The 27,925-nt window shown below is 36.2% G+C and overlaps 1 protein-coding gene across 2 annotated transcripts in view; it reads left to right on the forward strand.

Moving 5' to 3' along the window:
- The window catches only part of CNTNAP2 (contactin associated protein 2), a 758,846-nt gene that overhangs the window by 500,881 nt on the left and 230,040 nt on the right, over nt 1–27,925 (forward strand). For both annotated transcript variants that reach the window (XM_090136789.1, XM_090136788.1), the window contains 2 exons: nt 8,449–8,555; nt 24,385–24,504. In XM_090136789.1, the coding sequence (XP_089992915.1) occupies nt 8,449–8,555; nt 24,385–24,504 (227 nt within the window). The remainder of the gene's footprint in view (nt 1–8,448; nt 8,556–24,384; nt 24,505–27,925) is intronic.

Raw genomic sequence — 27,925 nt, forward strand, 5'->3', positions numbered from 1 at the left:
CACTCCACAGCTCAGTGTCACATAAGGTGATGATGTCCAGGTTGTTAATATCAGGATGCAGAAGGCCTCTGTTAAAGTCTGTAACACAAAGTAGTGAACACTAGAGAGAGAAAGGATGTGAATTTCCAGGATCTAATTAGTCCATTTTATCCTGGCACGTACCTTATTGTGCAAACATTTCTAGTTTCTCCCTAAATGGAGGAGCTTTCTCTCCTTTCCATTTTCTAGTGGTTAGTTTCTGCACATATTCTGATTTGTATTTCAACAAAATATATTTGAATAAAAGTTTCTATGACTTAACTTCTGCTTTAAGCCTAGGTTAAATTTGCCTTCAACAAATTAGTAGATCCAGAATAATTTGCTATAATTCGTAGATACTCTTATAATGGCTGTCATAAATTTCAAGCTCTATCAGCTGCACACACTCCTTCCTTTGTCTGCTTTTTTTTTTTTTTTTTTTTTTTTTTTTTTTTTTTTAACCCTAAGCACTTAGATCTTGGAATATTGTAAATATAGTTAGCTTTTAATGGGAATATATAGATCTCATTTATAGGGGCATATATCACCGTAATCTATCATTTTTATGCACAGTGATAAGAACAGCTCAGCACAAAAAAATTCAGGTCTCTTCTTTCCATCTTTCAGTGAGAAGATACTGAGCTCACCTGGCTACTATCTGCTTTGAAAAACATTGAGACCATTATTCTTGAGCATGCTGCGTAGAGTATAATGATCATAAATAGATGAGTATCTTAAGACAATACCACTTTAAGTACAAACAATTCCACTTCTCATAGCCCATTTGCAACATTTGCTAGATTTAGGATAAGAGAGTAAAAGGAGGCTTGGGAATTTGATGGGGATCTCATACAAAACTTTTTCTTGTAACTGCAGTCCATTTCTATTGTTACATTAATTTCTAGACTTTCAAAAGAAATAAGATGCTTAATATGCACCAGGAAAATATAATTATATTAAGATACCATCTTTTTGTTGTTGAAAAAGTAGTTATAATGCAATGTCACAACAGTGACAGCTCAGAACTGTTGTAACACAAGAGCCTGTACAGGGCAGCACATTCAAATAACTTCTCTCTTGGAGGATGATTAACTCAGATTGAGGAAGCAATGGGAAGTTAGAATAAACAGGCTTTGGTACCATTTACAGCTCTGCATGTGGAAGAGAAACTGATTCTCAGATTCAGGTGGTAAAAAAAAAAAAAAAAACAACCTTCCTACCTACAAGTGACTTTCTGTGAGTGAAGCTGAATGAAGAAGCTATCAGCATGCATGCCTACACAACTAATCATCTACCCAGCTCCACCTTTTTGTAACTGGTTGCCAGAGGACTACTTAGCATCTCTCTTCTGGATGCCTAGTTTCCATCATTATGAAGGATTCTCTCTTCCTTTGATGGAAGGATACTTCTAAGGTACAGTTTGATTTGGATGGTATTATGGGAAGTAATATTAGGACAATAGACAGCATCACCTCTAGTTAGATTACACACTCTTTGACTTAGATCTGCAGAGTGTTGCTGCGGCATTGTTTTCCACTATGTATTAACTAGAGCATGGCCTCTTTAGCTAAAAATTTTCTGGGAAATTTGGAGAACACTAATGTTTCTAAGTGTCTTCCATTTTAGAGGACAGCACTGTTCCTTCTGACCAAAAGATTTTCTAAGTGATCTCATGTCATCCTTCTGTTTAATGAATGAGAAAAATAACAGAATGTTACACAGTTACCATTGTATTTTCAAGGAAAATTGCAGTTCCTTGCCAGAATTGGTCAGAAGTATAGAAACTAACAGATCGAACAGCCATAGAAACAAACAAACACAGATGTCCTATGGGAAAAAAAAAAAAGTGAAAATATTTAAATGAATACAGTGGGATCCTGGGGTACCTTCTGATGGTCAAATAGTAGACATCTTTGTCAGCTGAGTTTATATTCTCAATGCGATGTCTGAACTACCATTCTCTTGAATTTCCAAATAACTAAGATCAAGCACTAACTGTTATCTTCTATCTGTGCCTGGACGGCCCACTTCTCCTTTAATATGAAACTGCAAAATGATTTGTGATTTCTCTGCAACAGATCTAATTTCAACATGCTATCAAGAGGGCCTCCTGGAAAATTATCTGTAAAAATTGCTTGAGTTAGACTGTGGGAGCTTATTTTGTAAGTGAGGGAAGTTATTTGAATGACTCCTGGAATTTAAAACAAAAAAACTCAACAGCACATAGTAGAAGAACTAATGAGAGTCTACTGAAGTTTCCAAGAAGCAAGGTTAAAAAAAAAAAGAAATCCTCTCACTCTTGAGCCTTCCTTTGCTCAACACCAGCAGTGAGCTAGGAACTGACCTTCTAAAGATACTTCTTTTTCAGGTCTCCTGAAAAGGAAGAATTATGGTTTTCCTGAAAGGTGTAGAAGGATGGAAGAAATCTGTCCCCTGTAAAAAGAGCTATCCAAACACATCCTGAGATTCCTAGGCTCCCTGTGGCATGGGCTAGCCTCTATTGTAGAAAAATGGGGGCTGGTGAGAGATAAGGGAAACATTGCTAACTCTTCAGTCCATTTGGCTAATTGATTTGAGGGCCTAGGAAAGTGCATTATGAATAATAAGGAGAGACAGCTCACTGCCTCTACTGTGGCATGGCTTCTGTTAATGGCATTACACCATCTAAATACATCAGAACAAAATCAAGGAAGAAACAAGTTTACTGCATAACTGAATCAAAGAGCCTGAGTATAAGCTTCCTGTGCTTACAGATAAAATTATCTAAATTGGCCCAATACCTCAAGTCAGGGTCTTGCCAATTGCAAGAAAAGAGTACCCCAAGAGATTAGATCCTCATAGCCCTAACTATTTTGTAAAAGAGTTTTAACAAGTCTGGAGCTCCTAGAGAACCTCTAAAAATCCATCCTATACTCATGCAAAAAATTGAGAAAGTACAAGAAAGGCCAGTGGGAAAGGTATCACCGGAAGATCAGCTTCCTCCTCAAATCACCTTACGTTTTACAGCTTGCTCCAATAAAGCAGCTGAACTAATGGTTCTAAGCCAGTTCTTCTGACAGAGCCATGGAAAAATTCCCCACACCCTAGTTACTCAAACTATGGGATACAGGAGCCAAAAGTATAACATTAAGTGGACCAGTATCATCCATGGGAGATTTACAAAATTACATTAGGGAACTGGGCATGAAGGAAGCCTGCTCAAGCACAACTAGAAATGAGACTGAAAATATAGAGCTAAAACTGTAGTTATCTCTAACAGGCTTAAGTATTCTAGTGGTGTATGTTAGGACAGAGTAAACAAGGAAGGAAGAAAAGGTAATATATGCATTCCTGTGGTACCTGTCCAGAAGCTATGGGCACTGATAGCTTTTGTGACAGTATTTGTTATTTTGTAACTACAGGTTAGCAAAGAGATGACTGAAAACCTAAGATACTTTTTTTTTTTTTTTCTTGCACTGCTCATTCATGTATTACCTGCTATGTGTAAATGGAAGCATATCATCCTAGAACTTGAGGCAATGCCACAGAGGGGAGGATCATGTTGGGTATTAGGAAAAGGTTCTTCAACAGACAATTATCATGTATGGGAAGAGGCTCCTCAGGGCAGTGAACACAGCCCCAAGCTGTTGGAGTCCAAGAAGTATTTGGACAACACTCTCAAACATAGATTTTGCATTTTCGGTGGTCCTGTGTGGAGACAGGAATTGGATTCAGTCATTCTTAAGCAATCTTTTCAATTTAGGATACCCTGAGGTTCTACAATTCTATGAAGGAGAGAAGAGCTATAAAGCTCTAGATATTGGAGCTTTACTTTCTGTTAAAAAGGCCTTGATCACAGGAAAACATTGTTTCAGTGTTTCTTTTAAATTTGTTGTAGAAAAGGGAGATGAAGTAGCAGGGATTACACTGAACTAAAGTTAAAGTGTTAGAGCAAAATTTGGGGAGAAAAAGAAAAGATGGATGTGAGTAAAGCCATTAATGAGATGGACAGCCTATATGATTCAGGATAATAAGCTAGAAGTGTTTGCTATCCATTCTGTTTAATGTTGGTTTTAATAGTGAGCAAAAGACAAAGGAATATTCTTCTACTGAAAGGGAAATAACCAGGCATCATTTCAAAAATTTAATAACCCTTTCCTTGTAATAGCCATATTGTCATATTATAAACACATTTAATTATCATTTGTCTTGCATTGCTATCTTAGTAATCCATGTTAGCTACTTCATATTACACCATTTTTTAGTTTTGTATCCAGTTTATATTGAAATGGAAATAGTGATGGTTTATTTCATTCTGCTGCTGGTGTTGCATACTGAAAAAAAAAAATCTCTAAAGAAATTAAGATTGTATTTTTATAATACCTGTGCAAGTGATGGCCAATATACTTATGAATAAGGTATTTCATCTTACGAATACTGAACTCAAAGCACAAATTTCTTCTAATAAGGATTTCTGTTCAAAATACAGCTGTTGCTGTAAGTAGTTAAGCAATGAAAAGATAACCATTTCTGTAGCAGTTACCATGGTTCATTCTTTTTATTTACGTATGGCACTATGTCTATAAGTGAAAGGAAAAGACCTTAGTAAATATCCACTGAAATGGTCAAAATTCCTTCATTTAAATAAAATCAAATAACATAACACAGACAAAAAGATCCTCTGTGCTGGTATGCAAGTGCAAGTACCCTGACATGGGTATTAGTTGGTTCTACTTTGTCATGCTAGCCACAACAATTATTTCAGACATCCAGATATTTTGTCTCTTAAATGACTGGTGTTAAGAGTATTAGAACACTTGATTCTTTTACAGAAATTGCTGTTCTAAGAGTTGATAGCCTTTACCAGGATGTCTTGTTTCCACTTTTTTTTTTTTTCAGATCGATAACCTCTGCTTTGAACAATGTTGCAGAAGTACAACCCATCCTAAATATTAGTTCAATCTGATATGACCCAAATTTCTCTTTTTACCCCATCTGCCTTTACAGAGAGTTCTATGATACTATGCGGAGATATCCTCTTATAATTCCTCTCCAAAAGAACCCCAGGCTTTAGTAAATACTGATTAGAATAATTCAATCTATTCTTGAGGAACAGCCCCCTGAATGACTTTTGAGAAATCATCTCATTTACATTAGTGCATTGACCATATGTTTTCATTATGCACAAAGATGCAAGCTATATATGAAGAACGGTGGTTTATATTTATTTTTATTTTACTACTTTGAGCAGGCTTCAACTATTAACTATCAAAGCAGTTATCAAAGCTACATACCTTCAAACTTTTTCTTCAGTACTGTACCACTCAACTGCAACAACCCAGTGCACACTCTGAAAATGCTTTCATTTTGAAATAGAAATTTGAAAGACATTATTACTTGGTTTGGTAGAGCATTAAGCATACAGCATATTTTAACATATATATCCAAATAAAAAATTGCTTTAAATTGGAAAAAAAGTTGGTATTCATTCAGAACATTTCAAATGACATATTTCAAGGATTTCAATTTCCAACATCTACTCAAGTTGAGGTATTAATCAAAACTGGCACTTTCCACCTTTCCACTGAGCACTGTTTCAAGGAAGTGTAAAATATTTCATGCCGAACTGTCTAGCAAAATCAAAATATTTTGTAGGGACTTTTTTCTCTTCTGTTTAAAATATATTTTGTATCACTATCTTCTAGCCTATCCTTATTCTGATGAAATACTAAGTGGTAAGCCAGTTGCAAGTGCTTTGCAGCAACCTGTTTGGCAGTACACTACTATTTATTCCTTTTACATCTTATTCTTTGTATGCTGATTTCTGGATTTTTATAAATTTTTATAATTTCATTTTTATAAATGAAATCTAAAACCTTGAAAAATCAAAGTTTATAATAAACTGTATTAGTGATTATTGTGCTGAAATTGGGCTGCTTGAAAAATAGAATAAAGAGCTATTAAATTACATTCAAATAAGAATCAATAGTCAATTTTTCTATAGGGCAATCACAAGGGTATTTATGTAGAATAATAGGTTCCCAGCAATGCTCTAGGCATACCAGGGTCATGTTATTATAATTTTATAGTCAAATACATATTATTTAAACTGTTTTATCCTCATTGTTAAATTGTCCTTGAAAACAGTTTTGCAGTTCATATGAATGTTTTGTGGTTTTTTTGAAAGTGCTCTCCATTTTCAAAAGCCTGAAATTGTCATCATTCCTGCAGGGAAAAAAAATATATTGTATATGTTTATGCAGAATCTCACACACACGTACATATATTTGCACCTATTTACTGCTTCAACAGGAAGCCTTCTGGCATCAAAACAGTTCATTGCACAGGTTCTAGGTAATGAATGAGTTATTACTCTATGTATCTGTTTTCAGTGAATTTAAAATTGATTAAGTAATAGGTTGTGAGTTAAGCATTGTATTTCTATATTTATTACAGAGCTGTGACCACACATGTGCACAGCACTTCATTTGTTGGAGTGTACTTCCTTTGTTGTCTTAAGCATGTCTTAAACATCTAAAACATTCATTATACTGTAATTTACAAAAATATTATAGGGCTTCAATAAAACGATAAAATACAGGTATACACTAAGGACACACAGAAAGGACAGGGGAATAAGTCAGCTGAAACTATGCTTAATATTTTCTGTACAGAATTTTAGCTAGGCATGCTGCTGCTTAGAGAGGGGTGAATCATCACAGGAAAAGGAAAAAAAAGCAGATTACCAACCAATATAAATATGCTCAATGATGATTTAGAGGAGAATAGTGAAGCGTAAAAAGGTCATTCATTTCTTTGTTACTGTTCATTACTGCTCTTGATCCAGTTGACTGCAATGAAGTGAGGAAATTCCACTGTCATAAACCCTCAGCAAATATAAACTAAAATCTTCTTTCTTATCCCAAAATCTCACAAATTAAGAAGATGGGAGATGTGCATAGATAAAAGGAAGAGGATTTTAAATGAATATGCATTTTACATTGCTACTAATGAACAATACACACACATCATTAAGATTTGTGAGCACATGGTTTAGCTCAGGGAGAACACTGTAAAATAAATAAACCACTATTAAATACTATCTCATTGAATTGTGGTTGGTCTGAGTCAAATTCCAGTTTGTGACTCAGGAAACTTAATCTATATGTCCTTGTCAAAGTTAGACAAATGAAGAGTCTAAACCATTTAAACCTATTTAAAAACATTTATCCTCATCCTGTTGTTATACACCATTATACAAAATCCCTCCCCAGCTTTCTTATCAGCTGCCTTCAGGTACTGAACACTGATGTAAGGTCTCAGAGCCTTCTCTTCTCCAGGCTGAAGAACCCTAACTCTCAGCATGCTCTTCTGTAGGGAATGTACTGTAGCCTTCTGATCGTCTTTGTGGCCCTTGTCTGGGCCTGCTCCAACTTGTATTGGGGGCTCTAGAACTTGCTGCAGTATTCCAGGTTGTCTCATGAGAGCGGAGTAGAGGGGCAGAATCATCTCCCTCAACCTGCTGGTCACACTTCTCTTGATGCAACCCATGATACGGTTGGCCTTCTGGGTTGCAAGTGCATATTGACAGCTCATGCTGAATCTTTTGTCAATCAACACTCCCAAATCCTTCTCCTTTGGGCTGCTCCCAAGCCATTCTCTGCTCAGCCTTTATCCGTGCTTGGGATTGTCCTGACCAGGTGCAGGACCTTGCGCTTCTGGTCTTCATGAGGTTGGCATGGGCCCACCTCTCAAGCTTGTCCAGGTCCCTCTGGATAGCATCCCTTCCCTCTAGCATTTCAGCAGCACCACTCTGCTTGGTGTTGTCTGCAAATTTGTTGAGGGTGCACTCAATCCCACTGTCCGTGTCCAAATGGATAGGATAAAGGAGAATAGCACTTGCCATGAATCCCTGTGAAGAAAATACAGTTGTACCATTAATACTGAAGACTGTACCACCTTGTTTTAGTAATGCAGCATTAGTAAGTTCCTTACTAACCAGCAGGCAATCTTTCTCACTTTATCCCATTTCTGGCAATAGAATGTTCAATAGAAAATCATTGGCATTCTTTTCTTAACTTTTGATCACTCCATGAAACATGACACTACCAGTACAGCTGAAGGAAATGCACCTTGTGATGTTCTTTTTGTTTTGACAGCTAAGCATCAGAAATGCTTAGCTTAGAACCTTAATTCATGATAAGCAATTGCATTCTACCTTTATCCCCCCCCCCTTTTTTTTTTTTTTTTTTTTTTTGTGCAGGGTCTGCAGATTAATCATCACTTGTACACTTCTGTGTTTGGATACAATTCTGTTATTATGCATAACATAACAAGGATTAATTATCAGGCAAGGACATGATATAATATTTGTGCAGCTCCTAGTTTAGCCATGTGTAAATTTTGATGCTCATTTAGTTGTTTTCCTCTCTTTGTATCTTATTCTGACAGGTGTGTGCCCAATCACTGTGAACATGATGGCAAATGCACCCAGACGTGGGACAGCTTCAAGTGTACTTGTGATGGAACTGGATACAGCGGGACAACTTGTCATAACTGTAAGCCATACTGCCATTTCAAAACTGTAACTGAGTACAGAAGGCACTGATGTCTTTTAGTTGAAATTAAAAACTCAGTCTTCCTCTCTGCTTGCTAAACATCCCGTAACCTAATTTTTTTTTTTTTTTTCCTAAGGCAAATTTCAATTCAACATGTTCCACCTTGTGTCCCTAGGGCTGCATTTATATAGTACTATTCTGTGCCATGCACAGGACAAAAGCAGAACAGTTGTCTTAGCTGAGTATCCCGATGAAAAACATCCTCAATTTCATATGGACACAGTGATTATTACCTTGGCTATTGCAGGGAAATGCTGACCACTGCAAGAGACAGTTTCTGGTTGTTCATCACGAGTCACATTTACGAACTGGTTTTCAACTGTTCTAGAATCATGCTATCCACTCTGTTGTGATGTTTTGCAAGTAAGAATATTTATTATGAGCTCTACTTGTGTTATATGATATGAAAGCACAGAAAGAAAAGAAACACTTGCAGTTGCTCTTGATACGGGTTCTGAAGCATATGCAGATTCACTTATATGTGTCTTCTGTTCCTTCCTTATATACTAAAAACAGAATATTCATCTGCCAAGTAAAGTGTTATAAAATGTCTGGAAAATGTAGGAAATATATCCAGTCCTTACTTTTTCTCTTTTCTTTCTTTAGCAAGTTGCCTCTTAATATTCAAGAGACCATAACGATGCCTCTGAACAGTTGAAAATTTGAATTTCTACTTTATCATGTAGATAAAGATATAAATAAATATAATCTTCTTTAGCTACAACAGTGTAACTTGTTAGAAAGATAGAAAAAGATTATTTCATTCTTAACAAAAAAAAAAAAAAAAAAAGTAATGAGAATAATGGTGATAATTCACAAGTGTCCGAGTTTCAACAACAAAAAAAAACACAAAAATCTATTCTGTTTTGAAATAATGTATTAGCATGGGAGGTAATGTATTTTATATAATAACTATGAATACATATATATTAAGTGTCACAGTCCTTCATGATCTGGCAACTGAGCTAGTGAAATTGAATGAGTTAAATGGCAAATAAATGTTTACTAAAGGAAGATACTTGAAGTACTTGTGCTTGAGGACAAATTTCATGGGCAACACTTTTCCTACCTAAGAGTAAATGGCATGTATGTACTCTTGAGAAAGAATTTAGAACGAGGTAGTATTTTGATTAAACAAATCAAAAACTGCATATGTTTCTTTCTGGAAGTATTATATTTATAGAGTTTTTACTGTTCCAGTATGAACATCTGGAAAAACATGCTTCCTAAGCAAATGATAGGCTGTTAAGGTGTTTAACTGGAGAAATGTAGGGATGGAAGCTTATTTAATTAATTATATTTTATCTAGCAAGTGTCTGAAAACGAGTGTAATCTGTTAGAGGAAAATGTGTCATGCTGAATCTAACCACCAGACAGATGCAAGATTCCTGCAGCTGCATCCATTCCCAGTAGGGACATGCACACACAGCACAGGTGCACCATGTGTACATGTATGTCACAAGCTGCACAACTCATAGAGCACTCAATTTTATACGGCAGCAGTAGCTGTGTAGGATGGAGATTCACTAGGGGAAACACGTGAGGAAGATTGGAATAATTTACACACACGTGGTGGATTTCTCCAGCGATTGGGCTAAGGCAGTCCACCTTGTATCTGGCCTTAGATCCTTGTCTTCCCGGTTGCTGATGCCTGGACCTTGGACAGCCTTGCAGGCTATCATTTGTGCTCTCCTTCCTGCTAATGACTTCTTTTGCTCCTTTTTGGGAGGGTAGATGACTTAACATATAACCTAAGAGGTCTAACTTCCCTTCTTGAATCACAAAGGAAAGAATGAATGGATGATGTAACTTCTTAAATCACGGTCATTAAAAAGGAAAGAACTAAAGGAGCTTAACAGGATTTTCACCTGCATTTTATGGATAAGCTGTAATAAAGCAAGTAAAGGGCACTGTTGGACTGCAATACCAGAAGGGGAATTTGAAGTCTTTTGTCCTGTATTTAGTTATGGGATGTATAAAGCACATGGGATTACATTATCATTGTCATTCAGAGATGCATTTTTCAAAATTTACTTTTTAATTCAGCTGAAGTTTCTAACTTCGATGGATAAGTTTTTGTTTTGTTTATATTCCAAGAACCTCATTTTAGTTTTTAACTTGTATTGCTATAATTTCAGAAGTCTTCTTTCCTATAAAAATGGAGTGAGCTGAAATTTTTTAAGTGGAGGTGCTATCAGAATATGTGAAGTCTTGCAACTTTCTGGAGTTCCAATTCAAGGGCATCAGAATCAGTGAAAAACAAAAAATATAATGTTTAAGTATAGACCTACAGAACCTTTATTCTGCCCTTACAGAGCAAGTGATAGTTATCAGTAAATAGAAGAGCATATTCCACCTGTGTTCTAAGTAGAACAGAAGTGTAAATAATAAGGGGATTAGCTGAAGTTTGCTAAAGGTTGTAGTTAGCTTATTCTGAGATTTGGGTCCTCATCTCTGCTACAGTGATACTGACTCAGTATGTCCTTTCCTACTTCCACGGAGTGTATCTGTTCTTGAATCTGTATGGTGTTACCTTTCAATATCTTATGATATTTCTGATGTTTGTGATAATACAAGTCAAGCAGTATAAAAGAGATGCTGGAGGAGAAAGGAAGTTGGAATGACAACTGTTGTACAGTATAAAAATAACTGGAAGTAATTTTGAACAGGATTATGAGTTGTGTGAAAAAGCTATAAAATTTAGCAGATGTCATGACTCTATGGAGTAGGAAATTGTTCAAGCAGACGTAGTACTACAAGTGTTTGTTCAGTACTATCTTACTTAAAACCATTTGTTTAATAGCATAATTATATATATATATATATATATATATATATATATTATTACTCTGCAGAAAAATATTTCTTTTTTCAGTGATTCCTGTGTTTGTGCTCTGTATGTAACAGGGTATTCCTCAAAAATGTTGGATTCAAGATTATAATAGTGGATATCTTAATTCTGTTCCTTATGATTTTCTAGAACTTGAGTTTTGCTGAACTCAAAGGAGCAGTGTAATTCTGTGATATTGAAGGCTTTTGTCAGTGAATTGATTTTGCTTTAGTCATGGAATTTAACATTAACCTGAGTTTTTGACCTGCAACAAGGCAAGTCTTTGCTGAATTTCAGATTAGTTTTTTAGGTTTCTTTGAAGTTGAAATTCAAAAACATACTCAAGGGATAATCTCCCTGAAATGAATCAGAAAAATGTTTGCTTGAAAACCTTGTGAATCAAAATGGCTTTTTTTTTCATGCATATTTACATAATATACATAGACTGATCCAAAAATAACATTTCTTATTTATTTCCTTGGAAAGTCCAAAAGATACAGAGAGTGTAATAATACTATTTGGTAGAGGAAATTCTTAGCTACAGAACACTTTTTTTTTTGAAATAGACACCACCATTAGCTGTTCATTTTTTCAGTGATAAACAAGAGCCTTCATGTTACAAAGTCTCTTCATTTTTCAAAGACATGCTAAGATTTCAAGCCATGTGTCCACCTTCTCATTATTTGTCAGAGGCTTAAGTTACCATTTGCAGTAATCTCTAATCCATAGAAATTTGGTGTTTTTACAGTTACTGCTGGGTACCCAAAGTTTAAGTTGTATCTCTCATTGCATAGTAAACACCCTGGAAATCTGCCAGATTGCTCTGGCTAACACACAGTGCCCAAGGGAACGCTGTGGCCTGGCAAATATCGGGCTATAACATCAACTTTATCGTTAGTCAAGACTGAAAGTTAAATTAATACATTTATTTAAAAATCATGACTTATAGAAATGAAACTGTTACAAAATTATTTTTAAAATTAATTAAGGTTATAATTAAGAGTAGGCATAATCTGTTTAAGCTTTGTTGTATCAATTACATTTTAATATCTGCCTAAGCTTTACAGCTTACCCAAGTGTGCCCTAACATGAAGAGTTCTCTGGTATATATTGGGAAATGTTTCCTGGAGCCATTAAGAACTGTCTCTCATTTTCCTTGTCATCTCCTAGATAAGTCAGAATCTTATCACAAGAAATTCCGCGGAAAGCAAACTTTGAACCAAAAACAAAGAAAGGTTCAGACACCTTCAAATAAACATTGTCTCTATTTTTACCAGTGTACTATCTCCTTTCCTTCGAGAATATTGAAAAGGAAGTGGTTTGCTTATAAATCTTTAATTATTCAACAGAAGGGAATAAAGTCCATTTTACATTCAGTTATTTGTTAGTTCTATAAAAGCAAAGGAGAAATACAAATTTAGAATCATAGAATAATTAAGGTTGGTAAGGACCACTAGTCCAACTTTCAATCTATCGACATTTTACCCAATAAACCTTGTCTCTCTGTTTCACATTTATCCTTTTCTTGAAAACCCCCAGAGACAGTGTACATCACCTCCCTGGGCAGCTTTTTCCAATAACTCACCACTATTTCAGAGAATGAAATTTTCCTAATATCCAACTTAAATCTCCTCTAGTACGACTTGAGGCCCTCTTGTCCTGTTGCTAGTTACCTTAGAAAAGAGTCTGGCCCCTATGTCACCACGATCTCTTTCAGGTATTTGTAGAGAGTAAAAAAGTCACTTCTGAACCTACTCTTCTCCAGAATAAACAATCCCAGTTCCCTTAGCTGCTTCATAAGATCTCTTTCAGATACTTCACTAGCTTTGTTCTTCGTTGTGCATATTCCAGGGCCTTAATAACTTTCTTGTAGTAAGAAGCCCAAAAGTGAACACAGTACTTGAGGTGTGGCCTCACATGGAGTGAGTACAGAGGGACAAGCACCCTCTAGTTCTGCTGATTACATTATTTCTGATACAAGCCAGGGTGCCATTGGCCTTCTTGGCCACCTGAGCACCCTTCTGGCTCATGTTCAGCCAGCTGTCAACTAACACTCCCAGGTCCCTTTCCTCATCCAGCCACTCTGCCCTAAGTAGCAATGTAAGAGGTTGCTGTGACACAAACACAGGACCCAGCACTTACTCTTGTTAAAGCATGTACAATTGAGCTCAGCCCAGCAATTCGGCCTATCCTGAGCTCCCTGTAGAGCCCTCCTACCCTCAGCTAGATAAACACTTCCTCCCAACATGGTGCCCTTCCAGCTTACTGAGAATTCACTCAATCTCTTCACCCAGATCATAAATAACTGATCTAAAGTACTAAAGTACTGATCCCTGAGGAGTACCACTAGCAACTGGGTTTAACTCTGTTCACTCCTACTCTCTGGACCCAGCCATCCTAGACTACATCCACAGCCTTAAATACTTAGTCTTGTCTGCAGAAGACACACTTAGAAATTGCGTCAGAATATACAGCTGAACATCTGAAACATTTGATTTTCTACATTCAGAGTCTAGATGAGAAAAGATAGTGTTACAGTATTTGTCTTGCCAACACTGTTGTTTCATAGCAGAAGAATAATAACATGATTTATCAAAATATGCTTTCAACTTTGTTTAAAATTTTACAAATTTACAAATACATGGTCATAAGAAACAAGTATGGCTTTCCACTTCACTAGTGGCAAAGACAGGGAGAGTTTTGAGAACTTTTTTATTTTGTAACTCAAACAGATTTATTAAAAAAACCTAGAAAAGGCAATGACTTACAGATCCACAGACATATTAATGCATTATGAGATCAATACAATTCCTAATAATTCACTGGCTGTGGAAACATTTTTATCTTACAGTTTAATAGAAAGAAGTGGAGAATCTGAAGAAACAATTGAAAACAAACTTTCAAAAATGCAACTCCTGCAACTGATAATAACACTGCAGACTATTTTACTTGTTTCCTTGATCTGAGTGAAATAGGTGAGACCGTCCACTAATAGTAATGATACTTAGGTTCTCATGTGTCAGGTTGTATAATGATGAACACATAGGTGCTCTAATTATCATAACAGAATGTACAGGCAACTAGAGTGCCTCCAGGAAACAGTAGAATAACCTACTAATCCAAGTGTTAAATGTCATTTTTGACAAAACTAAGAAGAAGTGTAAAGCTGCTAACATTTTCCAAGATGAAAGTAGTTTGCATTTTTCCCTAGTACGTTTTTCAAAAATGTCTAAAATGTCAGAATTGACTAGCAGAACCTCTGCTTAAGAAAATTTAAAAACACTGGAGTATTTTCCTCAGTTCATTACTTTAATATTTAACTGTCATCTGAATATTGCATTATAATTTAATAGTTGATACCATCTATCAGCTGTATACTAGAGCTTTCTCATCTGTGCTCAGAAAGAGATTTTGGTTTGATGTCGATAAGAATTTCATGTTAATAGAAACCAGTTATATATTTCAAGGATAATATGAAGCCTTCAGCATTAAAACCAGAATTGAGTACCCAGGGCCTGTACTGTGAAATCTAACTGTACATTCATATAGCTCTGCCTTAAGAAAGAAGAATCAAAAACATATCCAGGAGGCCAAAATTGAAATTATCTATTTTTCATGGGCCTAGTAGATTAAAATTATGTTCCTATCCTGATCCTTTAAAACCCCCACAACAACTGGAAGAATAAATCTGTTTGTTTGTTTGTTTCTTTTCCTTTTTTATTTTTTCAAACTATCTTCCTGAAAAAAATACTGAAGTGAAGACTAAACAGTACATAAAAAATAGTTAAGTTTCTCAGGAAAGTCATTGGGGACATTCTTACAAACTGGAAACAAAAAGTTGTATTATCTATTTTCATCCAGGATATTCTGAGGCTCTTTGCTAGTGTGTTGAAGAGAGTGACGGAAGAAAGGAGTTAATGTCTCTTACTTTCCTCATGTTTGTTTTTATTCAGTCTCTCAAACTGTCCTCCACTGATTAATTTTCTTTCACATCCTTTGCTCGCAAGTAACATACTTTGGGTATGCATTATCATGCATGTGTTCTTTACTAGAACTTTTATTTAGTCTTCTCCTATGAAATTAAGGAATCAAGCTGTTTCTAATTTATTTTTTTCCCAAATGCAGAGGTAACAAAAAAATTCCTTTTTCAGTCTGGATTTTTAATAAGCCTATGAGTGAGTCTGGTAAACATCTTTGATGTCTGGGATTTAAAGAAGTAGTTATGTACAGAGGAAACCACATATCCTGAAAGTACTAATACATCCCAATTGCCTGATATTCTTGCTGAGTCCACTTCCTACCCCATCTGCTCATAGGTCTTGGTGGTCAAATTGTGGCTGGTGCTAGGATCCACCAGTCTGCCCTGAGTTCTCCTGGGTTAGGTTTGTGCCCAGCCCTCATGTTGTGCTTGGGCTTCCTGGGCCTTATCCAATTCTTCACATGAATGAATTTCCCTTGGACTATCAACATTGTCCTTAAAATCCTGGGGACAGTGCCCTTCAGTGACTGCACAACCTGTCCAGGGGTAACGGGTGGCCTGGCCCCTTAAAACAGCAACCCTGCTTGTGTTGTTTTCTAAAAAAACCATAATACTTGTGCAAGTGTCCAAAGAATGTGAAGAATTTTCCAGAAGGAAGAAGAGGTGGATTTTTCTCTCTTTTTTTTTTCTCTTTGTTTTGTTTTATTGGTTTGTTGTTGTTGTTGTTGTTTGTTTGTTTGTTTGTTTCGTTGTGTTTTTTTTTTTTTTTTAGTTTTAGCTTAGCATCCTGTTTGGATTCCAGTTAAGTGGAAGAAGCAAGATAGTACGTATACGGCTTTTAAAAAGTGCACAGAGATGCTAGCTTTAAAGCACAGTGTTTCTGGATACTTCAGTGAGTTATAATGTACCAGACAAGCATTATGTTCTTCAAAAAATGTGAAGATAAATGGTATTGCTTCCTAGTCAGTTTTTGTATGCATCTATACCACTTGCCACTTTTAATTCTTAATAAGAAACAAGCACTGGATTTCATTTGCACAACTTCTTCTGAACAGTTTAGATCTATTGATCTAGCTATCACATGAGATCACAAAATAGATCTCCAGACACCAAGATCTTGTCACTAAGTTCTAGGAGGATTGTATTGCCATCGGTAGGGTGAGCAACACCTCAGTTTCAACTCATTATTGGCCTGAAGACACACCACTCAAGAGCAGATGAGCCTCTATAAGAACACAATTTCCAACTTATTCTCTACAGTTTATTTAAAACCAACCATTTTAACAGTTGACTTCACATGTGAGAAGAAGTTTATAATCTGTTTAGGGTGAAGACTGAAAATCTACATGTGTTTTGCACAGCTTGCTGAAGAGTCAGTTTGAGGTGGGAAATAGCTTTTGTTCTCTATCAGATGCAGCTAGTGTTGGAACAAATAATCTGGTAAAAAATGAAATACTGCAGTCCACCAGAGAACCTCACATTCAGCTCTACTTCTGTTATTTCCTGAGAAATCTTCTTAATATCTGTGCTGATTTTACTGCAGCCAGTAAAACAAGACTTAGTCTCATCATTACTGAGCCTTGTTAGTTTCATGAAGTACAGCAGATTTTTATCAAAAACAATAAAATTGATCTTGAATCAGCAAATTAAAGTCTTTTGCTTCCCTTTTTTTTTTTTTTTAGTTCTCTGTTCTTGTTACTTAGATAATTGTAAGATCACGAGTGAGCCTGATTAATCTACAATTCAAGTTCAGACTCTTTAGGATGTCCATGTATGAAAAAGGCTCCATCTGGGACTGATGGGGGTTGCAGGTATCGTACCTTAGAGATTTGTAACCAGATGAGTATATGTCTGTGACTTGTGCATCTCTATTAATGACTCTTACTACTCTTTCTATGGATTGCTTTCATCATTTACATGTTCAAAGAGTTCCTTTGAAGTTTTTAAGAATTACTTGTGTATTTTTGTTGTTACATCCAAGTTTTGATTTACAATGTAAAATCTATGCTAAAATATTTTGGAAAGGTCTATGATTTGTGTTTTATCAGGCTATTGGAGATATTATGGGGACATTTAATTTGATTAATTAATGGCAGTGATTTAAAACACATAGAAGGAAAAAAAAAGAAGTCTTGTATGGTAGGGTTACGCTACCGGTAGTAATAGTATAACGACACTTCTGATGTTTAAAATTTAATTCTCATCTGTTAATAAGCAAGGAAAAAAAGACACTAGATATTTTTCAAATAGGTTATAAATTGGTTTTAATTACAACCTTGATAATTTGAATTAATAATATGCACTTTATATCTGAATGGAGTTAGAATTGTGTTCCCAGTCTATTCAATCTATAAGACCAATATAAATTACACTTTTAACATTTAAATATTATGTTGCCTTTGTTTGTGTGAGGTTTTATGGAACCCCTTCTGCATAATCCTTCTGAGCTGTCCTGATTTCAGCCAAAACTATGTTACTAGCACACCGGTGTTTTGGTTGTTGCTGAGTGATGGGAGCACACCTGGTCTGGGAGGAGCCACTACCATGATGACAGAGCAGCAGGGAATGAGGTAGAGACAGAACAGCAAACCTGATTTGGGCAAGGGATTATTCCATAATACATGATATCACAAGGAAGGTCATAAGGTTGTGGGGAATTAGCTGCTAACTTTAAATACTGCTAGTTATTTTCTTCTACTTTGTGTACCAGGAACTTTTTTCCCAATATTAGCTGCTACATCACCTTCCCAAGGATCAAGACTGACTGGTTTATGGTTCTCTGATTCCTCTTTCTTACCCTTCTTGAAGAGAAGAGTGATGTTTGCTTTTCCCCAATCTTTGAACACTTCCCTCACCTGCCACAATTCGGTAAAGATTGTATAGACTAGCCTTACAATCACATCTGCCAGATTCCTTAACACTTACAATTGCATTGCATTAGGGTCCATGGAGTTAGGAATTTCCAGTTTGCTCAAGTAGTTCCTGCCTGATCCTTTTCCATTGAAGATACATCAGCCTTTCTCCAGCCATTCAGCCTAGGATCTGGAATTCTTGATGATCCATCTTGGAAGTGAAGACTAAAGCATAGAAGGCATTCAGTTCCTCAGCATTTTCACTGTCTCAGGAAACTAAGTCTTCCATTTCCTTCAGGAAAGGGACCACGTTTTCCCTAGTGTTTCTTTTTATCACTGAGATACCTGTAGAAGATTTTCCTGTTCTCTTCAATGCCCATGGACAGATTTATTTCTATTTGGGCTTTTGTTTTCCCAACTTGGTCACAGGTTCTCGGACAGTTTCTGTATATTGCTCCCATCCTGTATGTCCTTGCTTCCATCCTCAGTATGTTTTCTTTTTGTGCTTGCTTCTGTCCAGGAGCTTTTTGTTCATCCATACAGGCCTCCTGGTGTTTTCACCTGACCTCCTCTTGGTTGGGGTTAATTGCTCCTGAGATTAGAGGAGGTAATCCTTGAATACCAACCAATTTCCTTGAACCCTTCTTCCCCCCAGGGTTCTATCTCATTGTACTGTATGAAGCAGATCACTTATGAGGCCAAAGTGCTCTCCTGAAGTGCAGGGTGGTAAGCTTGCTGTGCACTTGTCTCATTGCCCTGAAGATCTTGAATTCCACTCTTTCATAATAACTGCAGAGAAGACTTTATAGGTGAGAACGAAGTCTAGCACAGAACCTCTCCTTGTTGGCTTCTCTGTTTCTTGAAGAAGAAAGTTATCATCAATGCATTCCATGGATCTAGATAGCTCATATGCTCCTGTGTTGATACTACAACAGATGTGTTTGGAGCAACTCTTGTATTTATGAAGTAAATTTGTTGTGTTCCTCTTTCTCATTTTTCTGTTTATGCTTTTAGCCCCTTTAAAAGGATTTAAGAGCTGTAACCCACTTGAGTGATATGAACTCCAGCACTTTGTAGACCATTTAATTTTCAGTATTTTCCTAGGAAATTGAAAGTGATGGAGAGGTATAGCTGGGCTTCACGGATGTGATGCACTCCTATTTTTGTCAGTTTTATGATTTTTTAATTTTATTGATTCCAATGAACCTACACCTATCTTGTGCTCCCGTAAGGCTGAAGAGATGTATTCCTTCATTAGCAACATCTTAGAGGAGTTTATCCCCTGCAGCAACCATATTCACTTACAGGAAAAAAAAAAAAAAAAGACGCCATATAGTAATATGTTCATTTTGCCATTTTGCATAAGATAGGTCTCACGTTTATTAGTTTTACACATGTAAAAGCAGGCTATTTCACAGCCCTAAAAAGAAAATTGCCTTTTTACAGTGATGAAGAAACTTTATTTCGTTGAAGTCTTACTGGAACTCTATGGTAAAAGCATGTATTTAGAGTTACAGCAACCTAGAGTTTGCTAAGTCCTTTTTATCTTTCAGTTACTCTGCTTTTTAGAGATAGCCAACAGCAGTGCTATCAGATGTGTGTATTTGGGATAACTTGATCTTTGTATCAGTGTAAGAGATTATTCTTTTACATCATTGTCTCAAAGTCTGCTGGGGACACAGATGAACAAGTCCGGGCAAGTCCTGGGCAAGGGTTGTGAAATCCTTTGTCTGAGGGACACAGATGGACAAGGCCAGGGGCAATGAGAGATAAGCTGCAGCTTAATGGCTGTGAAATGGCCTTTTGTGTGGATTTATCTCAAGGAAGATGGCCATCTCAGGGGGTACTCACATGACTCTTGCTCAAGCACCCAGGGATGTCACGTAGGCAGGAAAAGAAGAAGGATAAAATGGGGACCTACAATCATGAGGTTGAGGTTTTCTGGCAACAGATTCCTCGTGAAGAAGAGGTTTCTGCCATGAGATGCCTCATGACCTGCCTCTCTCCCTCCTGGACTTGCTCTGCACTCTATCACGATGCTGAAGAAGAGCAGAAGTGCCTGCCGTCAGATTCCTCACTACGGAATGCCTGCTTGCTGACGGACTCTCCTGGGCCTGATACCTGAGTCCTGCTGCTTCCCCTTGGATTGGCTCTGCGACTTCTTCCTGCTGCCTGCTTGCTGCCCAATGCTGACCATGCTGCTGCTGCTCTGCCCCTGCTGCTTCTGCCTCAAACCTTCGAAACGGCATGCAACAGGACTGCTCCTGGATCCTGGTGGTGACTATCCCTGCTTTACGCAATTCTTGCTTCTTTTCTATTGCCCTCCTTCCCTTTCCTGTTTCCCTGATTAGGATTTATAACGCCGGGCATACAGATATTAAAAGAACCTCATCTCCCTTCTATAAATTGGAGTGAGACAATCAGTCAAAAAGTAAAACTGGATTAAGAACATCTGTTTACCTCCATGAGGAAAATCAACAACAACATCCTAAGGGGAGTTGTCTTTTTCCATCTTTTGGCTAACAATCTGGAGCTGGAAAGAGTATTCTGTAAACTGTGTTTCTGAACCATATATTTTTCCACAGCTGTTAAAATTCTAAAACTAGGAAAGAAATACCTTCCCTTAGCTGTTCAGTTAAGAAGTTCTTCTGAAGTGAAATAGGACTCATGAGTAAATTCATCAATGAATATGCTGTAGAATTCTACATGGTTGGAAAGTTTTTAACTTTTGTATTACTCCTAACTTGTTCTCCCTTACTCTGCCCCCCTCAGCTAATTTTTGTAAGAGACACTTCTTCTATCAAGTCATACTCAAGCCCACTGTCATGGCATAGTAAATGGTGAACTTCAAAATACAGTAGTAGTTATTTTGTCAGATGTTTAGATTACTAGATTTTCTGCCAGTGCTACTACTGTTAAAGAAGTTTGGTGTTTTATTCTAAAACTTTAAATGACATTTTTCTTTTTTCTTCCTTTGGTACATCTTTATACTTTGTTTTAGAACTCAGCAACTTTCAACTTTTAGCATGATGTGGACTTGGTCATCTCAGTTTGATCTGTATTATTCAGGTGATTAAACTTTTAAAAGACTGCCATATTTTTGCTACTCTTTCTGTTTTTTCATTCTTCTGTACTTTTCCCATGATCATTAAAGCTCAGATAACTGTTCTGTTCTGCTCTGTCTGCTCTGTCTGCTCTGTCTCTTACTGCTTAAAGTTTTTGATATGATGTGAGAGAATGTCAAGATGAGTGAGAAAATAATTTGTTGAGGTTTTTCTCCTATTCTTTCCAGAAAGAATATAACTGATTTTTTTCTTTTAATACCTGAATGCATTGTGCTAGAAATTGCGTATCTGGCCATCAAGGCAGCTGTAGTGACTTTTACCTTTAGCTTGAAATATTTTGATATTTTGATATATTCTGAATTCCGCTAAAGGTGTATTGTGGTTTTTGACCAACTACCAAGAAAGCAAATGCACTTTTTTCTGCATGTTAATTTTACTGGCTTGAAGAACAGAAATCTGTTTCCCCCATGTGTTTCAGCTTTTGGGTTCTTTTTTTTCCTATCTTTCAAAACAAATAATGAGTGTAAGACCTGTCCCTCTCCTTGTTCTTTCCTCTCTAGCCATTTTTCTCCACTTACACTTATACTCTATAGAATCATAGAATCATAGAATTACTCAAGTTGGAAAAAACCTCAAAGATCATCAATTCCAATCACAACCTAAGCATACTACCCTAACTCTAACAACCCTCTGCTAAATCATGTCCCTGAGCACCACATCCAAAGGGTTTTTAAACACATCCAGGGGTGGTGACTCAACCACCTCCCTGGGGACCCTGTTCTAGTGCTTAACAACTCTTTCTGTAAAGAAGTTTTTCCCTGATATTCAACCTAAGCCTCTCCTGGTGCAACTTGAGGCCATTTCTCTTCATCCTGTCACCGGCGAGATCATCCCTGCTCTCTCTGCAATCATCTTTCAGATATTTGAAAAGAGCAATAAGATCTCCCCTCACTGAAGTCTTGCATTTTGCTGACTTGTCCTTTACTAGATCTATTGATTGTTTTTGCTTCCTTATAGTAACCTTTACCAATCTTCTGATTCAAGTTTTTTTTTGTTTGTTTGTTATTTTATTTTATTTTATTTTGTTTTGTTTTATTTTATTTTATTTTATTTTATTTTACTTTATTTTATTCTGTCAAGGTCTTTTCCTAGCTATATTCTACTTGCATTTTCTTACAGGACTTAATGAACTTGAATGACTTCTACATCTATGACTTGTCAAATGTTTATCTTTTCAACTACTATAGGTATTCTTTGGTTTGACAGATCTTCTAGTTTTACCTGATATATATTTCACTGGTCTTTTCTTTTTTTTTGCAGCATTTCAAAAGCTCATTTGAAGGAAACATTGAATCACAATGTGTTCCTGTGGCACCTTTCCTTCTGCATCATCTTCTCCTTTGGCATCTTGTTATTGTGTCATACTCCATTCCCCTGCAAAGCTGCCTAGTCTACCTGAGCTTTCCAATTATTTGCTGTTACATTACTGGCTACAATTAGCCATCTGAATTGAACATGAAGGTCTCTTACTTTGAGCAAGTGTCTCCATATACCATCTGTTAAAATTTGTTTTGCAGTGTCACAATTATTAAAAATGTTGCTATTTTGTGGTTATACTTACATAATATGTAGAGAGCTAGGGATATATTTCTGGTTGGGAAAAAAAAAATGGAAATGGGAAATGACTTGGAATAGTTCATAGTTTAATGAGTGTCTACTTCTACTAAATTGACTTTAGACCCTGTAATGAACAAGTAACATCTTACAGATTTATTTTATTTTATTTTATTTTATTTTATTTTATTTTATTTTATTTTATTTTATTTTTATTTTATTTTATTTTATTTTTTTAGCAATAACAAAGATTTTCTTCATTCATATATAACAACCCTTTGCATTCAAGTCACATTAAAATTTGAGGGTTTCTTTTTTTTTTTTTTTTTTTTTTTTTCCAAATCTGCTTTCCCTCCTGCATCTGAGACCAACAAAACATCTCATCCTTGTGGACATCAGAAATAAAATCAGTCTTGTGGCAGATCAGTTGTAAGAATTGCTAAAAAATTTGATGAAATTTTAGAGTGAATATAAAATCAGGTTAAGCAAACATTTCCTTTATTTTAAGAGCTGATTGATTGATTTCAAGCAAACAAACATATAAAAAAGTTGTCCAATCCTAGACATGGTAGAAGAATTACAAACAAACAAATAAACAAAAAAAGTAATGTTACATAAAAAAAGAATTGTATAACATAATATATATAACATTTTCTGTGCATAAAATGATTTGTGTTCAATTATAATTCACGTCAAAATAATCCTAAATTCCAAAGAAAGTGTGGGCAGTACTAAAAAAAGCCTTTCAATGGTACTCATCATAATATTATGTCTGAGCTGTTCATACAGCAGAATCTGACAAGAGGATTTATGACTTGAATTAAAAAGGAGTATACAGAGTTCAAGGTAAAACAAGAACCAAAGAAAGCTTCTATGTCAGTTAAATTTCTTCAGTAAATACTGAGGCATTTTAGACATTCCTGCAACAGAGTATACATATGTAGGTATGTGCTAACACAGTTGCAGAACTATTTAGGGGCAGGTATTACTTGTACTGACAAAGTTCACAATGTCAAGACTTGAATTTATTCTGAATTGTAATTAAACCTGAAAAAAATCTAAAATTCACTTCAAGAAAAAATAAAACAAAACTCATATATCTCTCAAAACAAAACTAAATGGAAAAGTTACTTTTGAAAATGCTCAGTTTTCCCTTTTCTCCAAATTACTGGATTTCTCTTCCCATTCTGCCTTTTTCTCATGTGAAAATAAAATAAAATAAAATTTTATGCATCAGGAGTTTAACCACTTCTGTATTTTTCAGAAAGATTCTTTGTTTTCTGTGCAAGTCAGTGATATTTTAATGACAAAGGCATGGTTCTTGAAACATAAATAAAGACAATTTATTGTCTTTGTGGATTTTATTTATTTATTTTTTTTTTCCTCCAGGATATGAAAATCCTTACTGCTGTATTTTATTTTATTCCAGCTATTTATGAGCTCTCTTGTGAAGCATACAAACACTTGGGCAAAACTTCAAATTACTACTGGATAGATCCAGATGGAAGTGGAGCACTGGGACCTTTGAAAGTTTACTGCAACATGACAGGTAACTGTGCTTTATTTGTTAATCCTTATTTGTTTGTTTGTTTGTTTTTTTGTTTGTTAGCATCGAGGAAAATAGGATTTTTCATAATTCATGTTAGTAGGCAAAAGAAAAATTATTGCTAAGAAATTTTCGTGGGAGAGGTTAGGGTCATTAAAACGTAGACATCATGCATTATAGTCTGATAAAGGCAGTAACTTCTTCATTTCATAAGCTTTTTGAACCAAAGCTATTAATTTCAATATCTTCAGTGCTGCATCATTTAAAATATGCATAGGCATATGTAACCATTTACCAATACAACAATGTTTTTTTTTAAACTCTATATTTTTGTAAATTTTTTATATTTTATTTTGCAAAGTTTTTTATACTATTTCTCACAATACACTACTGGATAAATATGTCCAGCATATGGCTAGATAAATACATAATATGGTGGATGAACTATAGCAGGTCAGGCTATAAAGGTAGTACAGTTAATGGAGTTCCACCAGGATGGCGGCCAGTCATTAATGGGTTTCCACAGGGCTTCATTTTAGGACCAGCCTTTTTAAAGTTTTCTGTAATGACTTGGATAGAGGACTTGAAGGTACACTTAGTAAGTTTATGGATGACACTGAATTGAGAGGAACTGCTGACCCCCACAAGGTTATAGAGGCTTTGCAGAGATGTCTTGACAAATTGGAGAGCTGAACAATTCCAAAATATATGAAGTTTGAAAAGAGCAAATACAGAATTCTGCACAGGGATGAGGGAACTCTAAGTATATGAACAGGTGGAGGGATGAGCTCAGTGGAAATTAGATGGGGTCCTGGTTGATGGAAGTTGAAGGTGAATCAGCAATGGACCATAGCAGCTAAAAGGGCCAATCATACTCCGGGTTGCATCAGGCCTAGCACTACCAGCCAACTGAGTGAATCATTTTTTCCACTATGCTCTGCATTGGTGCAGTCTTACCTCAAGCACTGCATGTAGCTTTGGGCAACTCGATATACATACATAAAACTGTTAGAGAACACTTTATGGAGAACTATGAAGATTTTGAAAGATATAGAACACAACGTAAATATCTTGGTTTGTTCGTTCTAGAGAAGAGGAGACTGATGGCTTCATAACAGCCTACAGCTTTCTCATGAGGGGAGCAGAGGAGCAGGAACTGAGCTCTTCTCTCTGGTGACAGCAACAGGACCTGAGAGAAAGACACGGAGCTGTATCAAGGAAGGGTCAGACTGGGTGTTAGGAAAAGATTCCCCACCAGGAGTATGGTCCAGCACTAGAACGGGCTGCCTGGAGCAGCAATCATTGCACCAAACTTGCTGGAGTTTAAGAAGAATTTGGATAATGTTATGAGACGCAGAGTTTTATCTTGTGTGGTCCTGTGTGGAGCAAGGATTTGGACTCAATAATGCTTGTAGATCTCTTCCAGCATGGTATATTATATGATTCTATGATCCTAACATGCTATGTTTGTTGAAAACTAATTCAGTAATGTCTGTGGTTTATCCAAAGGTAACTTCTCAGAATGTCATATTACTTTTTTTTTTTTTCTGTCAAGGTATTAATGTCTTTCCCACACCTACAGGAGAAACAAAATATGAGTTTTCTTGTATTCCTCTTTTTAATGTATTTAACTTGTGTTAGAATGATTTATCTTTCATCGTTTCTGAGACTACAGTATAAAACTTCATCAAATCACTTAAGTTTTTGTTTTGTTGTGTGGGTCTTGGATTTCATTTTGTTTGTCTATTTGTTTTGTTTTTGTTTGTTTTTGTTTGTTTGTTTGTTGTTGTTTTCTGCTTTTAATACTGGTTTGTGTGGTTAATTTCTCAGTTGGGCATTCTCATTTGAGCTACCCTGTCTCAGTCATCTGTGTTGATATGCTGAGGCAGAAAGTTGTGATCATGAAAGATGAAAATGGGGTAATTTTTTGCTCTGGGAGTATATTATTTATTTATTCTGTTAATACATGGCAATCATCTCAGCACTTCCACTGATTTCAAATTTAGGGCTGCTGATAAAATAGATCTGTCCCCTGACTTTCCCCAAATGTCAGCACAATAAGCTTGAATTTTAATCTTTTTGCACTGGAAATGTGTCATACCTGTGAGTCTTGGACTTCAACATCAGCAGCTAGAATATGAAATTGCTATTAGAGTATGAAACAGTAACTTTGCCTTTCTAGGGGGTCACAGTCCCTGAATCTCATATGTATCTCTTTTCAGAAACCGGTATCACTTTGGGCTTGTGGGTGCTTTGTCCTTAATCCAGTTTGACCAGGGGAGAGAGATTGTCACCGGCAGGGGGAGATACTTGAAGAGGGATGCAAGGCACATACAAAAGACTCCAGAGCAAGTGCCTGTTGTAGACTAGATATTACCATTGTTTCATATTACCATTAATTCATATGTTTGAATAATAAATGTGTGTGTGAGAAAGAAATCTGATCTTAACTCTGAGACTGCCATAAATTGTTCTATGTCTGGAGAGATAGGTCAGACAATTTGTACTGAGACAGATGTGTAAAGGCAGTCTTTCAGATAAGTAGATCCTGACCCACTTAGGGTTTTTAAAATCATAACTAGCACTTTGAACTGTATTGGTAACTAATCAGACAGGCACTGGAAAGAACAACACTGAGAACTGCTGATACATTATAGTGATTTCTACTATGGAAAATAAATTCTGTTTTCAGCACCAGCTGTGGCTTTTGAGTACTCTTCAAGAGTAATTCAAGAGTAATTTTTTAAAGTGAAAATATACTGTGGTTGTGGCATCAGGCACAAAAAAAGAGTATACATATCCAGTACTGTGTTGTTGCTTATGTTTTAAATGTAAGCACACAGTGGAATGTACAAATAGGTTCTGCAAAACTGAGGGAAAAAAAAAAAAAGAAAATAGAATAAGAATAAGAAATTAAAAGTAATCATTTCATTTTCCTAAAGTTTCTCACGTAGAATCATAGAATCATAGAATAGCTCAGGTTGGAAAAGACCTCAAAGATCATCAAGTCCAACCCAACCTAACAACTCTCTGCTAAATCAAGTCCCTGAGCACCACATCCAAATGGTTTTTAAACACATCCAGGGGTGGTGACTCAACCACCTCCCTGGGGACTCTGTTCCAGTGCTTAACAACCCTTTATGTAAAGAAGTTTTTCCTGATATCCAACCTAAACTTACTCTGGCACGATTTGAGAACATTTCCCCTCGTCCTGTCACCAGTGAGAATAGACCAACCTCACCCTCACTGCAATCACATTTCAGGTATTTGAAGAGAGCAATAAGTTTCCTCTCAGCCTCCTCTTCTTGAGACTAAACAGCCCCACTTCCTTTAGTCATTCCTCATAGTTCATATTTTCCAAACCCTTCAGAAGCCTCATGGCCCTTCTTTGGACCTCCTGCAGTACCTCAATGTCCTTTCTGTA

Source organism: Phasianus colchicus, chromosome 3, assembly GCF_987193195.1.
Source record: "Phasianus colchicus chromosome 3, bPhaCol1.hap1.1, whole genome shotgun sequence".
NCBI classification, from domain to species: domain Eukaryota; kingdom Metazoa; phylum Chordata; class Aves; order Galliformes; family Phasianidae; genus Phasianus; species Phasianus colchicus.